Below are 15700 nucleotides of genomic sequence, written 5' to 3'. Positions count from 1 at the left end.
GCATGTAGAAAAAGGTATTCCACCATTAAGGGGAAAGGGTGATCTTCCTGAACCAAAACAGTCCTAGTTTAAGAGTTTCCAAAATAATGACTTAGGACATAAATCAGCCCTTAACCAAAAGTGTAAATTAACTCCCCAAGACTCTATTAATTCAAAACATGTTTCCACACAACATATTTGTTTTGTAACTCTTCGTTCTTCTGGAATCTGGATTCTTAAGTAATCAAAGTTCAGTCTATAAGCCAAATAGATAGGCTGCCAGAGCCCTTAAGATGATACTTTGGCTTAGATTGTTATAGAATGACTGCATATTTTAATCTATGGAAAGAAGCCCCACTGAAGACATAGGGCCAAAATAGATGGGCATCCATTGCAATCAAGTATTGATGCTTTCGGATGCTGGGTTTGTGTTGGGGATCAGATCACCTGAGAAAACGCCTGGTACATACCACACACTGAAACACACGTTGAAAGCAGATTATTTCCCCCAAATAACCCTAGGAGCTGTAGTGTGTTGCAGGTGCTGGGAGTTGTAGCTCAGTGAGGAGTAAACTACAGTTCCCAGGATTATTTGGGGAAAATAATATGGTGTGTACGCAGCCATAAAAAGGTAAAGGGACGCCTGACCATTAGGTCCAGTCGTGGCCGACTCTGGGGTTGTGGCGCTCATCTCGCTTTATTGGCTGAGGGAGCCAGCATACAGCTTCCAGGTCATGTGGCCAGCATGACTAAGCCACTTCTGGCAAACCAGAGCAGCGCACGGAAACGCTGTTTACCTTCCCGCCAGAGCGGTACCTATTTATCTATTTGCACTTTGACATGCTTTCGAACTGCTAGTTTGGCAGGAGCAGGGACCAAGCAACGGGAGCTCACCCCGTCGCGGGGATCCGAACTGCCGACCTTCTGATCGGCAAGTCCTAGGCTCTGTGGTTTAACCCACAGCGCCACCCGCGTCCCGTACGCAGCCATACATGAGCTTATATCCCGGTTGCAGGCTCTACCATTAGTGCCCAAGTCATGCAGGGGGTCCCGGCTGTTCCCCGTAAGCCCCCTTGGCCAGTCCTCTTTGCTGGAGGACAACTGTGCATGCCGTTATGACATGCTCTCTCCCCACACCTTGTGGCAGGTGAGGGGGCAACAGGTTGCAACCTCAGGGATTGTGGAGGACACTATCCCATCACCATCACTGAAGGCACAAAACTCAGTGGTGAAAGCCCTTGCTTTGTAGGAAAACAATCCCAGGTTCATCTCCACTTGAAATCATCTCAAAGAACAGAGGTGAGGAGGCACTCTACTCCTCTCCTACTCAGAGTAGACAATATGGGGCTAGACAGACCAATAACATGTCTTGATATACTACGGTTTTTTGATCCAAAACCAAAAATGCAGGAAGCAGATGTCCAGACAAGCCCTTACATGCTATATTTACGGCTGTGTTGTTGATTTTAAAGGCTGGTGCTAAATTGGCAAGGCAAATGCAGGTTCGATACATATCATTCTGAAGCAGGGCCAGCCCAAGACATTTTGGCACCTGAGGCTAACCACAAAATGGCACCCTCCGTCGCTGCCAAGGAAGAAGGGGTGAGTGAAAATCTACGTCAGGAACAAGTGGGGGGGGGGGATAAAGCTGTATATCTGCTGCTCCTGTGGATCCTGCCACCCAAGGCAGTCACCTCACCTTGCCTCATGGGTGGGCCGGCCCTGTTCTGAAGTCCGCCAATCCATCATTATAAACTAGTATTCACCTGGATAATTATACAAGCAGTACTTCACAGGAGTAGCAGCACCATTAAACAACTGAACTGACTTCTAGCTCTGACAGGAGAATCTAGATGCCTCCGGCTGAATTTGGGCTTCAGCACATTACAATTGGCAGGAATACACACATAATGAGCAATGTTGAATGATTCAGCAGCCACTCTTTGGGGCTTACATAGCAGAGGTTTGGGGAGGGGGGGAGAGACAGAGAGATGGAGAGAGGTAACTGGCCCCAAATCAGATCAAGTCACTTGTGGGTCACCTTCATAAGTCCTTCAACACCAGCACCATCCAAATCCTAAATAAATGCATAAGTCAGAAAATCATGTTTTCTTTTGACAACCTTTTACAAGCTGCTTTCAGACAGCCTCTTGGGGCAACAAAGTACAGTGGTACCTCGAGTTACATACGCTTCAGGTTACAGACTCCGCTAACCCAGAAATATTACCTCGGGTTAAGAACTTTGCTTCAGGATGAGAACAGAAATTGTGCAGCAGCAGCAGGAGGCCCCCATTAGCTAAAGTGATCTTCAGGTTAAGAACAGTTTCAGGTTAATAATGGACCTCCGGAACGAATTAAGTACTTAACCCGAGGTACCACTGTAATAAATACTCCAAATAAATATATGGAATAAAGGAGAAGCGAGTTCATTGTACACCTCTTGGACATGAATTAAACCCCATTCTTACAAGTTAATTGGAGGATTTCTCAGGCAGGGGTTTATTACATGCCTCTCTGTTTCTTTTTGCACCATCTACACAATGTTGTTGGCATCAAAATGCCAGTTCCAATCCCCCCAATTTAAACCAAATTTACTCTTTCCAGGATAGATCTAGTAAGATAGAGAGAGAGAGAGATGAAAAAACCCTTTGCCCATTTGCATTATTAAGCCCCTGTCCAAAAGCACCCATAAATTGCAACACCCCACTTAAGGGGAATTATAGTATAATGGCAAAAAAATAAACTAGGCATGATAGTAGAAGATGCAGAACTTTAAATTTGTATAGTCTGTCTTTCAAAAGCAGGGCAATCCGTAGATTCACAGACTAGATTCATCCAACTTCCAATTCCTTTATTTGTGAACTAAGGATTATAATGTTAAAAGGACATAATTGTGGGGACCAACCTAAGTGTCCTATTGTCGGGGTGAACGAAATGCTCTTGATCACTCCATCTTGCACATCAAAGGTACTGAATAAATCATTAAGCATATTAATAGCTATGTATCTCTCCAGGGCACAAAATTTATAGCTGGCTCTGGAATGACTGGAATGCCTTCAAGCATCCAGGAGTCACTCCAATGCAGGTGAGTCATCCACCTCCAGCCACGCTCAGTCCACTTTCATGCCACACAATAGCATCCTCACACAACACTGCAATGCAGCAAAGGTCGCCGTGGCTTCAGCGCAGCATCCAAGGCTGGCTTGCAACCCAGCAACAACACCATTGATTGCAATGCTACGTCCCATCCTAAACACTTCCTTAACTGGTGTTCCGGCTCACCAGAACACATTCCAGATGTCCAAGCGCTACGGCAAATGTATAACCCTACAGCGGTGCCGCTAAAGGCAAGGCACCCCAAAAATCCAACCTTCTTTTGGGACCAATAGAAATAGTCAGAAGAGAGAAGGTTTGCTAGATCCCAGTCTTGCCCTTCCAACACTCTGCGCACATCTGTAGGGTGTTTCATCTTAGGATGATCCCAGCTAGTATAGCTAGAAAACAGCAACCCAAACAGGACCAGTTTGGGAGACCATGGTTCACTGTCAAAAGTTCGAATCCTGGGATCTCCAGATAAAAGTATCTGGTAACAGAAGATGTGAAAGGCCTGTACAGTGGTACCCCGGGTTACAGACGCTTTAGGTCACAGACTCCACTAACCCAGAAATAGTACCTCAGGTGAAGAACTTTGCTTCAGGATGAGAACAGAAATCATGCGGCGGCAACAGGAGGCCCCATTAGCTAAAGTGGTACCTCAGGTTAAGAACAGTTTCAGGTTAAGAACGGACCTCCAGAACGAATTAAGTTCTTAACCAGAGGTACCACTGTACCTGAGATCTTGGGCTAGATGGGGGGGGGGGACACGCAAAATTAAAGCAGTCAAAAAAATTGTCCAGTAGCACTTCAAAGTGTGCATGCACATGAAAGCTTATACCCAGAACAAACTTAGTTGGTCTCTAAGGTGCTACTGGACAATTTTCTTATTTATTTCGACTGCATCAGACCAACACAGCTACCTCCCTGAAAATTAAAGCAGTGTCTTATGTTCTAATGTGCCTCCAGCTTCCTAGACTATGCGCTGCAGCAAGTGACAAATCGTCTACACACATGCTGAGTTCCCCCCTTTTACCTTTAAGAATCCACTGAATAATAAGTATGATCTGGTAACAAAAAGGAAGGCGGGGTGGGGAGGAAACCTTACTGGTGAAAAGCTCTCCTGACAAGTAATTCTGCACTGACAGGAGCTGCTGAAATAATACAAATGATACTCTAAGGCAGCCCAAAAGGAAGAGGAGCAGCAGGAGAAAGAAAATAGTTGGAGTCTGCGTGTCACGATGACTCAATAGCCAACAAAGAGAGTGTGGAAAGAGTTCTCCTTACATACTTATAGTGCAACTGTCAGGCCAAATCAGAAGAGGCCTTCATGTCTGAAGTCCAAGCCTGTGTAGAACTGGTAATCTGAAGCTAACCTCCATCCACCCAAAGGGGGTGATTCGGTTTGGGGCATATCAGTGGGGGGGAAAAGGGGTCTTAAGCATTTTCCACAATGTCCCAAAAGCCAAAGCATGAACAAGGCATTGATGATAATAGCTGATGTGCCTCAGGGCTGAAATCAACACAATTGAGCTTTTAATTTTGGGCATCACCGGCTTGCTAAGTGTGTGGTGGGGAGAGAATCAAACAGAAGTGGAAATGGACTCCACAGGCAAATCTGCAAAAAAATATACAGACAGTTTGTTGAATCCAAGCCCATTAAGTGCTCATTGCATCCTCTGCGACAATGTGGTTTAAATGGATTCACTAAACCATTGCAAATGACACTGCCAGAAAAGGGAGGGGGGGTGATAGACCAAGAGGGGTGGGAGAGTGTTGAAGCATGACCTGCATGTAGATCATCACAACTGATCGTCACCAACTTGGATGGTAGAAGGTACTGGAAAGCAGCAAATTGACAAAGCAAAGGATTCCTAAATGGCAAACAAAAATTCTCTATAGACATTAGAGCAGCTTTTCGAAAGCATGCCTCCTTTCCACAGAAATCAGTCTTTGTTTTGAGTTCCTTCCTCCCGACTTCACCACTCGCCGCTTTCTCCCCCAGCCCAGAATCAAGCATCCACAGCAATGATCAGCGTGCAGAGATCTGAATGTCCCACAGCAGGGCGAAACTGCTTTTTCCTTGGAGGAAGTAGCTGCATTGGCAAACCTCACCTGGCAGAGATGCCCAACCCATTTGCCTAAGTAAGGATCTTCTCTCAAGCTTGGAACTAAGTGCTCCTGTTCTAAGTATCTCTCTCTCTCTCTCTCTCTCTCTCTCTCTCTCTCTCTCTCTCTCACACACACACACACACACACACACACAATGTAGGGTCTCTACTCCACAGTACAGGTAACCTGGACTGCAAACTACAGAGCGGGGAAGCTTGCAACTCACTCCTAGCCAAGTCAAGCAGCACAAGTGCCTTCAGGAGAAAAGGTAAACCCCCTTTTCAAGAAGAAAAAGTGAAATGTTAGAGCAAAAAGGGAACTAGCAGGACAGAGAGGATAAGGAGACAACCACTTGGGTTCTTGGAGCCCTGACACTATTGAAAACTCTCTCTTTGGGCAACATGCAAAACAGCCCTGCTCTGCCCACAAGTTTCCACTTCCTCTAAAAATCATGTTACTGGAGGTATTTTGAAGAAAGAAGGGCAGGGCCCGCAGGCCCGGAGTGCAACTGTTGGAATGGAGATCACAGCCACACAGAAAGGTTATTGACTTTCACCAGTTCCTACAGAAGCACCCTGCCGGCATCCGAGACCGTACAGGAGTCACTTTCATGGGACTTGCCTTTTTCCACCTTGCAAACTTCCTATGGATAGCATTGCTGGGTCAGGGCCGAAAATGCCCCTTACAGAACCTTTACAAAGTGCACGGAAAGCAAAATTCCACTGGCTCCCATCTCTACAGCTCTGCGATGGAGAGAGCCAAATTTGGTGATATCCTGAAGCAGCGGTCACCAGGCCTGCGGGCACACTTCTAAACCAGATAAACTGTTGCGGGCAACACAAAACAACCTATCAGATGGAACAAGATTGGTGTTTGCATAGCAAACGAGGGATGTGGAGAAAAGAACAGGCTTTCTTTTAAAATACCTCGAGAAGTACAACATGCTTTATAGGTGGTCTCTGAGAAAAAGTGTCATCGTTATCATGGTCGATCGATCGAATTTGTATACCTATACACAAAGGTTTCAGGGGTGGTTCCCTGCACACAGACAACTGCAATCCGCAAGAGCTGCTCCAGACTGCAAACTTGATGTCCTACACCTAGAATCGTAGAATTGTAGAGTTGGAAGCAGGGTGGGTTTGATTTAAATCAAGTCGATTTAAATCACGATTTAAATCACTAGTCAGTAAGACTTGATTTAAATCATTCTTTATGCAGAAAGACTCATTCTTAATATTTACAACCAGATGAAGTTTCATTTGTCGGAATAATAAATTTTCAGAGTAGTTTTTACAGTTATATCAAAAAATTACTGATTTGGTTAAACTATTAGAAATACACAGAGAGATAACTTATTAAACCTCACAATAATTTCATAATTAACTGTTTATATTTGGACAACTTTTCTGCTGTACTTTATTGGAAGGAGAATAAACTTAAGTTTTAGCACACATGAAAAACTTAAAACAAATCCTTATTTCCTGATGAATAGCCTTTGGACTATAATGCAACTTAAATAGAAAACTATCTTTAGAAGGATTATTCCTCCAAAAGCATTTTATTTTAAAAATCCGATTTAAATTTTAAAAAATCCGATTTTTAAAATTTATTTATTTTTTAAAAACATTGATTTTTATCTGCCCTGGATGGAAGGGACTGCCAAGGGTCATCTAGTCCAACCCCCTACAATGCAGTAATAGGCACGCAGGACTCAAACCCACAACCCCAACTGGAATTGCCAGCACCATGCTCTAGCCCACTGAGCTAGCAGCCAAGCTTGAAATGCTTTGTTTTCTATGCAGTTTTCTGCGCCACGCAATAAGCAGCAGGCCCCGTGCCTTCTCAACCATTATGCAAAATCAGAAACCAAGAAAGAAAATTATCCTCTTGTTCCTTGGGGGAGCAGAGAGGTGTACCATTCAAAATAAGGCAACACAGAAGCGGGGAAGGGGGGTGGAATCACAGCTCACAGCAGGACGGTTCTGTGCCTTCAGAGGTACGTTTTCCGAGTGCATAAAAAGTACAAGTGGATTTAGAACCATTAGCCTGCTTTTGTTTCCTGCTCTCTCAATGCAGATTGGCATAAACAGTGGCCTGAAAGCGCCGACTTCAAAATACAATTTCTACTTTACCAGCCAATAACAAAATGTGGCTTGTACATTTCAGAGATCGTGCCAAACCAAGGTTAAATGTCCTTAAACCATGTTTTGGTATGAATGGAGCAAAACGCTCTCTTTTCCTTCAATGGTCCAATTTTCACAGCCACTTTTGATGGGGTCAGTACAGGACACATCTGCCATAAAATGAGTTCTTTTGAAATTCTGCAAGCAGCAACTTTGCCTTATTTCGTTTCACAGCCCATGTTTGTGTCCTGTTTCTTCGCATGGCTTCAATTATGACTGTAAATGGCCCAGGGAGCAGTGTGGTATACTGGTTAGGGTGGTGGGCCAGGATCTGGGAGACCAGTGTTCAAATCTCCACTCAGCCATGAAGCTCACTGGGTGACCTTGCACCTGTCTCTCTTACTTTTGTGGCTTAGGGCCCTCGTATTTACGGGACTGCCTCTTCTGGTATGTCCAGCAGAGGACCTTAAGGTCCATGAATAACCATAGTTTAGAGGTCCCGGGCCCTAAGGAAGTCAGACTATCCTCCACCAGGGCCAGGGCCTTTTCAGTGATGGCTCCGACCTGGTGGAATGCTCTGTCCCATAAGACTAGGGCCCTGTAGGATTTAACCTCCTTCCTTCGGGCCTGTAAGACAGAGCTATTCTGCCTGGCCTTTAATTTGAATTCAGCCTGATCTTTTATTTCACTTCTCTTCCCTCCCCCTCCCCTTTTATGAAGATTACCGGCTCTGAGACCCCACAGCTAATTCTCCCCTGGCCTCCTCGCCGGCCCAAGTAGGACCAATTCAGCCAGCTAGCTCTGGGGATTAGTTAATGCTTATTTCCCCTAAATTGATTTTTGAATTTTATTGTTATTCATGTTTTTATACTGTATTTTATGCTGCTTCTACAGTTAAGTGTTTTAAATTTGTTGTTAGTTGCCCTGAGCCAAGTTACTGAACCGGGAAGGGCGGGGTATAAATAAAAATGTATTATTGTTATTATTATTATTATTATTACTAACCTAACCCACCTCGCAGGGTTGCCATGAGGATAAAACAAAGACGAGGAGAACCGCACATGATACTTTAAACTCCTTGGAGGATATATAAATATAAAATAAATAAATTACTGGGAAATATACATAAATATTGCACAAATAAATAAAATCATTCTGTTCTTCAACAGGATGTAGAAGCTGGCAATTTTACCACAAGGAAGAAGCATCGCAAGAAAAGCCTCGCCAAGTTAAAAACACACACAAACCAGAGCCAAAATCACCTCAGTCAAAAGTGTTCTTGCATACGGGGCATTCCTGATTCTTGCTCAATCATGTTCCATGCTGGCCTCTCTCTCTCTATTACAACAAATACTCTTGCTAAGTAAGGAGGGGGGGTGGATTTTACCAATGACAAAAATAATACAGTCCGCATGCCAGAATGTCACAACTTTATCCCAACCCAACAAGCCACACTAACCTGAGGGGAAAGGGGAGAGAAATCTGTTGCACGAGTTTCCAACGCCTATTGACTGCACTTGTTATGCAATAAAGGCAGTGTCTAGAAAGAGCTGAAGGAGTCCATCTTTAAACTCTTCATCTCAGTTTATTGGTGCATTTCTTCGGATATTTACCTCAAGTGGGGCAATGGTTAAGGAACCTTCCATTTTCAACCAAGACACTGCCTAGTTTATTTTTGTGTGCCTTGGTATAAAAATAAATGAAGTTCTCATTTGAGACAGATTAGAGGAAATGCACCAATAAGCTATCTCAAGAAAAGCTCGGGGTGAGGGAAGAGGTGCTATGTACACTACTTTTGTGGCACACATGAAGAGCAAAAAACAGGCACTTGTGCACACAATTCTCTGGCTGCCACCACAAATGTGAGGACAATTGAAAGACTTGGCTATCCCGTCTGCTCTTGGCAGGATGTCGCCCTATTTAGCCTGGCCTTTGACCCTTGAGAGGTGTGTTTTCAGAGCCCACCCTACCTGGGACTGTAATATGTTCTGTTTTTAATTCTGAATATTATATTGCTTTAAAGGTAGAAAGTAAAAGGTAAAGGACCCCTGGACACTTAAGTCCAGTCAAAGGCAACTATGGGGGTGTGGCTCTCATATCATCTGTTTTGGGAAGTTCTTAATGACTGATGTTTTAATGTATTTGTAATCTTTTGTTGGAAGCCGCCCAGCGTGGCTAGAGAAACCAAGCCAGAAGGGCGGGGTATAAATAAATTATTATTATTATTATTATTATTATTATTATTATTATATCTCACTTTAAGCTGAGGAAAACAGCATTTGTCCACAGACAGCTTTCTGGTAATGTGGCCAGCATGACTAAACCACTACTGGCGCACAGAGGACTGTGAAGAGTGCCAGAGCACACGGAAACGCTGTTTACCTTCCCGTCACAGCAGTACTTATTTATCTACTTGCACTGGTGTGCTTTCAAACTGCTACATTGACTGAAGCTGGGACAGGGAGCTCACCCCGTCGCGTGGATTCGAACCGCCAACCTTCCGATCGGCAAGCTCAAGAGGCTCAGTGGTTTAGAGCACAGCGCCACCTGTAACCTATCCTGGCGCCTGCTGGTAAAGGTCGGTAATGCAAATCATCAATAGTGGTAACACTTCTCTTTTTGCACATATGACTGGGTCCCTGCCCTTGAGGAAAAGGGGATATCTGACATTTGAGGAAATTCCTCTGCCCACAGTCAACACAGAAGCAGCACAACATCCCTTTTGTTGTTGTTCTGTGACAGAAAGCAGGAAACTTTCCCAGTAGCTGTTCATCCACTTCAACCCTAACACACTCTCTGACCGCTCCAACCAGCCAGCAATCTGCCTTGCAGAGGCAGTCAATGCACATAGACCTCCACACACACACCTGGTTGCATGCCACAAAATAGCGGTTATTCTCCCAACATGACCACAGGTCAGTCCTAAACCCAGAAGCAAGTCCCACTGAGTTAAATGAGAGTTTGCGGCACAATCCCGTATGTGTTTATTTGGGAACAAGTCCCACTGTGTTCAAGAGGTGTAATTTCCAGGTGAGTGTGTGAGAGATTATACCATAATCTTTACAGCCTCAGTTCCAATAAAGTGTGGTTAGGACGAAGGTGAGGCTACTAAGAGCTTGTCACTCTGTAGGCTGGAGGTTCATAAAATAATTTGAAGCAAATTAAAATGGGGGAGGGTAGAGAACATGCTTTGCATGCAGAAGGTTTTGGATTCAAACCCTGGCATCTTCAGATAGTGACCAGGAAAGAACTCTTTCCGAAAGTATGGACAGCCAATGGCAGCCAGTTTCAAACCTGTGGCTCTCCAATGTTGATGGACTACAATTCCAATTATCCCTAACCACTGGCCATGCTGGACAGAGGCAGAACCCAACAATATATGGAGGGCCACTGGTTCCCCACCCTCTGATGTAGTGTTAGAAACTCAGATATATAAGCTAGGTGCCAAATAGCTCCTTAAACCAGGGTTACAGTCGCCAGAACAGAATGCCTGGTGAATATCGAACACTGGATGTAGACAATACTTAGGTAGATCAACCAATGGTCTGAAACTGAATCATGGGTGTCAACTTGAATATGGGGGGCAGGTAAGCCCTGCCCCACGTAACTGATCACATGAAGTGGCACACCCACACACACCCACACACCATTTAATAGCAATGCCCATCAATTTGGGGGGGGCTCAAATATTTTATGGGGGGGGCGAAGGAATCTCAGCCCCTAGGAGTTGCCTCCAATGAACTGAATCATTGTAAGGAAGTTTCCTGTGCTTCTGACAACTTACTGAATGGCCAAATCACAGTGAGGAAGTTTCAAAAACAGTTAAACTTCCACCCTCCTCTGCCCTCGACGCATATGAACACAGACTAGGGATTCTCATCTGTGTTGATGACCGAACATATAAATTCACAGGCCAACAATAAATAACTGATACTGAGTCAGGCTGGGATCCTGTTCGTGTGGTGACAGGTATGTGGGTTAAGGTGCTTCTCACTTCCGCGTGCAAAACCATTTTTCACTTCCCCGTGCTCACAAAGCAACTCACAGGAAGGGCATTATTACAAGCGAACCTGTTCCTCACTATCAGATTGTGCATAGTTTATTCCAATGCTCTTCTCACTACTCAGCGATGCTTCAATGTCTGAACGCCAGTGAGAGAGAATACCTGTCACGCCCGACAAAAAGTATGTGGAGCTACAGAACATGCCCACAGGCATCAAGGAACGTCGCAGCAAGCGCTCGCAAACTTCTGCTTGCTCAAGAGTCCCACTGAAGAAGTGCAGTTCCACTGGGTCGCCCCTCTTTTCACAGGAAACGGGAATTGGGATGCCCTGTGCTACAGTCAACAGAGTTCGCCCCTTGGGATTTATACCTCTACTTCCCCAACTCTGATCAATACAAGTAATAAGTGAAAAGGGTAGCATGGAGACCACTTTCAACTGTCCGCAAGAAACTAACACACTAGGGAACATCAGAAGCTGCTATATACTGAGTCCAGCTGGTCCATTTAGCTCAGTTTTGTTTCTATGGCATTGTCTTGCCACAGTGCTCCAGGGTTTCTGTTGCACTAGCTTCTGCTTCCATGGATGTTTGTTTTCTTTTGAGGTGTGCAGCCTTTGCATGGGGGAGAAGAGCCATCCTAAATGCAAGCCCACCACTATCAGTTTGAAGTGGTGGAGGCTATTTGGCCACCTTGAGATGCTACCATCTCATTCTGTTGCAGATCAGATCAGAAGATGAAGGTGGACATTTTCTACTCTTTCAATGCCTTCTTATGGGTTATCTAAGCCATTTTAGCTTATGGCAAACAGGACATCAAGGGTTAATGGAAGCGTGATCCTATATATGGTGCACCATATCAATATCCTATATATGGTGCACAAGAAAACTTGGATAGACCGTGTCCTGGAGCTCAACATACAAAGGAACATTTTGTGTTCTCGTATGGCTTAGCAGTGAGTACCTTTCATCCTGGAACTTCTCACAAAGCAGTTATTATTACTATTATTTATTAAATTTGTATACCGCCCTGTCTAAAGCAGTCTCTGCCAGCCTCCAAATGTTTCAGACTACAGCTCCCATAAGTCCCAGGCAGCCTATTGGAGTCAAAGTCCAAAACATGTGGAGGACACCATCTTAGCGAATGTTCTCCAGGAGCTGCACAGTGAGAAGTGCCCAACCCTCAAGGCAAAAGTTGCTTCGATCCCAGGACAGCTTCAAACCCAAAGAGCCGCTTTAAAAGTACTGTATGGTGATCAAGCGCACCTTCGCAGTACAACCCTATACGGGGAAGCAAGTGTAGGGTTGCAAATCAAGCCCCCTCTTAAGTCTCCGTGCAGCAGTTTGCATGAATGTGAGCTTGTCGTGAGTAGAAGGCAGGCAACCAATGCTTTATTTTTTAATTCACTTGTGCGATCTGGCTAATGCAGGTTTTCCATTCAGGCTGGAATCTGGTTTAAGCAGATGCACGTGGGTGTCTGTGTAGCATCACAGTCCTCAAACTGGGCTTCACCTCTCTGAGCCTTGGGAAGCGTTTGGAGCCCACGACCAGCTGGCAGAGAAACCAGACTGAGGCTGTAAAACCTGTGCACGCTCATTGAGCATTAGTCCCATTGAATGCCATGGGGCTTACTTCTGAGTAAGGAATGCCACCCCCAGAGACTCACCTGGTGCCTATGCTTCTTTCTGCTCCCCCAGGCCGTTTAAGTCCAATGCACAGCTGCTTCAGGGCTGTTACTATTGCTTGCACCATGTTACCCCCTTGCTGTGTTTTAAACCTGCTTTAATGGGGACAGAGTTTGCTTGGGGGTGGTTGCTTCTCTCTCCAAGAGCTTTTGTTTTATTTTGCACTGTGCTTCAAAATACATTTTTCGTCGTATTTTATTGCATAACCTTCCAGACAGCTTGGCTGGATGGGTGGCTTATAAAATGTAAACACGTTTTCTTAAAAGGGGTTGCATTGCACATAAATCCCTCCCTAGAAAAAGGGTGGCTGCCAAAGTGTCAGGGCACGGCTGCCCCATTGCTCTCACCCTTTTCCACCATACCGCCCCCCCCCACAAAAAAGAGCCGTTCCCCAATTGTGGCTTTTGAGTGACAGGCATGAGCACATTCCTTTCGTGCCCCACCCCCCTCCCAACCTGTTGCTGCAAAAGAGAGAGCTCGCGCTGCAAAGGAGATAACATAATCCTTGGGGTGGGGGTGGAGGAGAGGTGCATCAACTTCTCTACAGCTCTTAATTGGCCAGAGAAAAGAGGAGACAATAATAACTCGATTTTCGGTCTTTACCAGTGCTAGGAATCGAGCAGGGGGAAAGGAGAGGGAGAGAGAACGAGATCGACCAGGCAGGCGCAACTTACTGGGATGTGGACTCGCAGAAGGCGCTTCTTTTGGCCGCTGCTCTTCTTGCCACCGGGTGCTGCATCTTTCTTCTTGGTGTCCATAGCGGTGCTTCCCATCTCTCCGATGTCCCTTCTGACGGGAAGGTCGGAGGAGAGGCCCGCGGGAACCGGCCCGGCCAGGTCTCTCCTCCAGCCAGGCTCTTCGGCTAACCCTCTCCAAGCTCCTCCGCGCCAAGTGATGGGTCGTTTGAGCTCCTCGTTTTATATTGCGTTGTTTTTCCAGAGCCTTTGGCTGTAAAGAGGGACGTCCCAAGCTTGGAGGGAGGGCGGGTGTTACGACCACAGCGGCTGCTCGGGGTCCTCAAGGGCACGGGATGGGTCTGGGAAGGAGAGGCGAAACAAGGCGCCTCGCATCGTGCAGAAAAAAAGCGCAATGGTTGGAAGGCTGCGATAAAGCTAACCAAAGCTCAGGCTGCAGCAGGGAACTCCTGGGCCGACTCAGAAGCAGCCCGCGCTTCTGGGCGGCTGCAAAAGTTTCCTTCCCCCTGCGCAGCAGGAGATGGGCATGTCCTCTGAGTCAGCGTGCCCGGAGGGCGAAAGCAAGGAGGTGCACCCAACACAATTGAGAGTAATCGCGCAGATTAATCTGAATGCGGAGGCTGTTTTGCAGAAAAGCAGCCCCCCCTCCCTCTCTGCTCTGTAGTGCCAAGTCTGGGCTCCAGTGCCCAGGTCCGCCCCACCGCCAGCCACCACTACGGAGAAGGAGGAGGAGGAAGAGATGCAATTCGCGTTGAAGAGCTGGTTTCCTTTCGCGCTGCAAAACAAGACTCTCAGGCAGGCAGGCGGCTGCAGTTTGCAAACACAAGTGACCCGGAGAGGGAGGGAGGGAGGTGAGCAGATCACCCAGCACTGCTTGCGGTTCCCGTTTCGCGCTCTGCAAGCGAGGACGCTTTCTGACAGCTGCTTGCACAAGATCCAGGGGAAAGGAGCGCGCGCGAGCTAGCAAGGAAACCCAGCCCGGGAAGGCAGTCGCCAAGCTCTGCGCGCGCGTGTATATATATATTCCTCGCAATCGAGAAGGAGGACGACGACGCTGCCGCCGAACAGGAAGTGCAAAATCACGAAAGACAACTTTCTCTCCCCCAACGCAGAGCGCGCGCCCCGCCCCGCGGCCCACGCCCCTCCGCGTGTCTCCAGAACCAAGGTCGAGCCGAGGAAGGATCTCGGCGGGGGATCCCGTCTTCAAGGACATCCCCGGGACTGCCTCCTCCTCGTCCTCTCTTGATCATCGCCTGAGCAGATGGAGCCAAGATTGGGGAGGAATCGGTTGATCCCGCTTTGAAATCGGGGCTTAGCTGCATAGCCATGCTATGCCACCCTCTTTAAAAAAAAATAAAGGGAATGATATTCCGAAAAGGGCATCAATATTCTTCCCTACGAGGAGCAAACCCCCCGCCCTCGGTAAAAAAATAATAATAATGCTTGGATGCTTGTAGTTTTGAGTTTTCCTGCGCTGCAAACGTTGTTGGTCTGGGGAAGGCGGCGGGAGAGCCGCGATTGTGCACAAACGCGCTTTCTGGGTTTGCAGAAGGAAGGCGGCTCCTTCCTTCCCCCGCTTCGGGCAAGGCGCCGTTGCGAAAGGCTGCGTCGGTCGTGCCCAAGCTGCCTTCTCTGCCAGAGGCGCGGCCGGCAGGTGGCGCTGGTTGCCGCTGGCCGAGGGCGAAGCCGCAGCTGCAGGCGAAAGGTTTACTACACGGTTTGGACATGAAGCTGCTGGCGAAGGCAAGCCTTTGGCCAGCTGAAGCCCTGCCAGCTGTTTAGAACTACAACTCCCATCAGCCCCGGCCTGCGTGGGATGGGATTTGTAGTCCGACGCAGCTGAAACGGCTTCAGCTGGGCAAAGGTGGACGAAGGGGTACATAGCCTCTGCGCTGCTTAAAAGTCTTATCATATTTTAAAGAATATTTTGGTAAGTGCATACCATAGGAATAAACAAGCTTTTTCGTTTTCAAATGATTTTTTTTTTAATTGTCCATGTTCAAATGTGGGGTG

General features: G+C 46.6%; 1 protein-coding gene across 1 annotated transcript in view; it reads right to left on the bottom strand.

Annotated features, from left to right (window-relative positions):
- The window catches only part of PRKAG2 (protein kinase AMP-activated non-catalytic subunit gamma 2), a 199744-nt gene extending 185068 nt beyond the window's left edge, over positions 1–14676 (bottom strand). Inside the window, 1 exon segment of the mRNA XM_083580108.1 lies at positions 13667–14676. Coding sequence (XP_083436234.1) covers positions 13667–13765 — 99 coding nt within the window. The 5' untranslated portion in view covers positions 13766–14676.
- Between the last annotated feature and the right edge of the window lie 1024 nt (positions 14677–15700).

The sequence above is a fragment of the Podarcis filfolensis genome, assembly GCF_964270895.1.
Source record: "Podarcis filfolensis genome assembly, chromosome: 12".
NCBI classification, from domain to species: domain Eukaryota; kingdom Metazoa; phylum Chordata; class Lepidosauria; order Squamata; family Lacertidae; genus Podarcis; species Podarcis filfolensis.
This window is presented reverse-complemented; position numbering and strand designations above follow the sequence as displayed.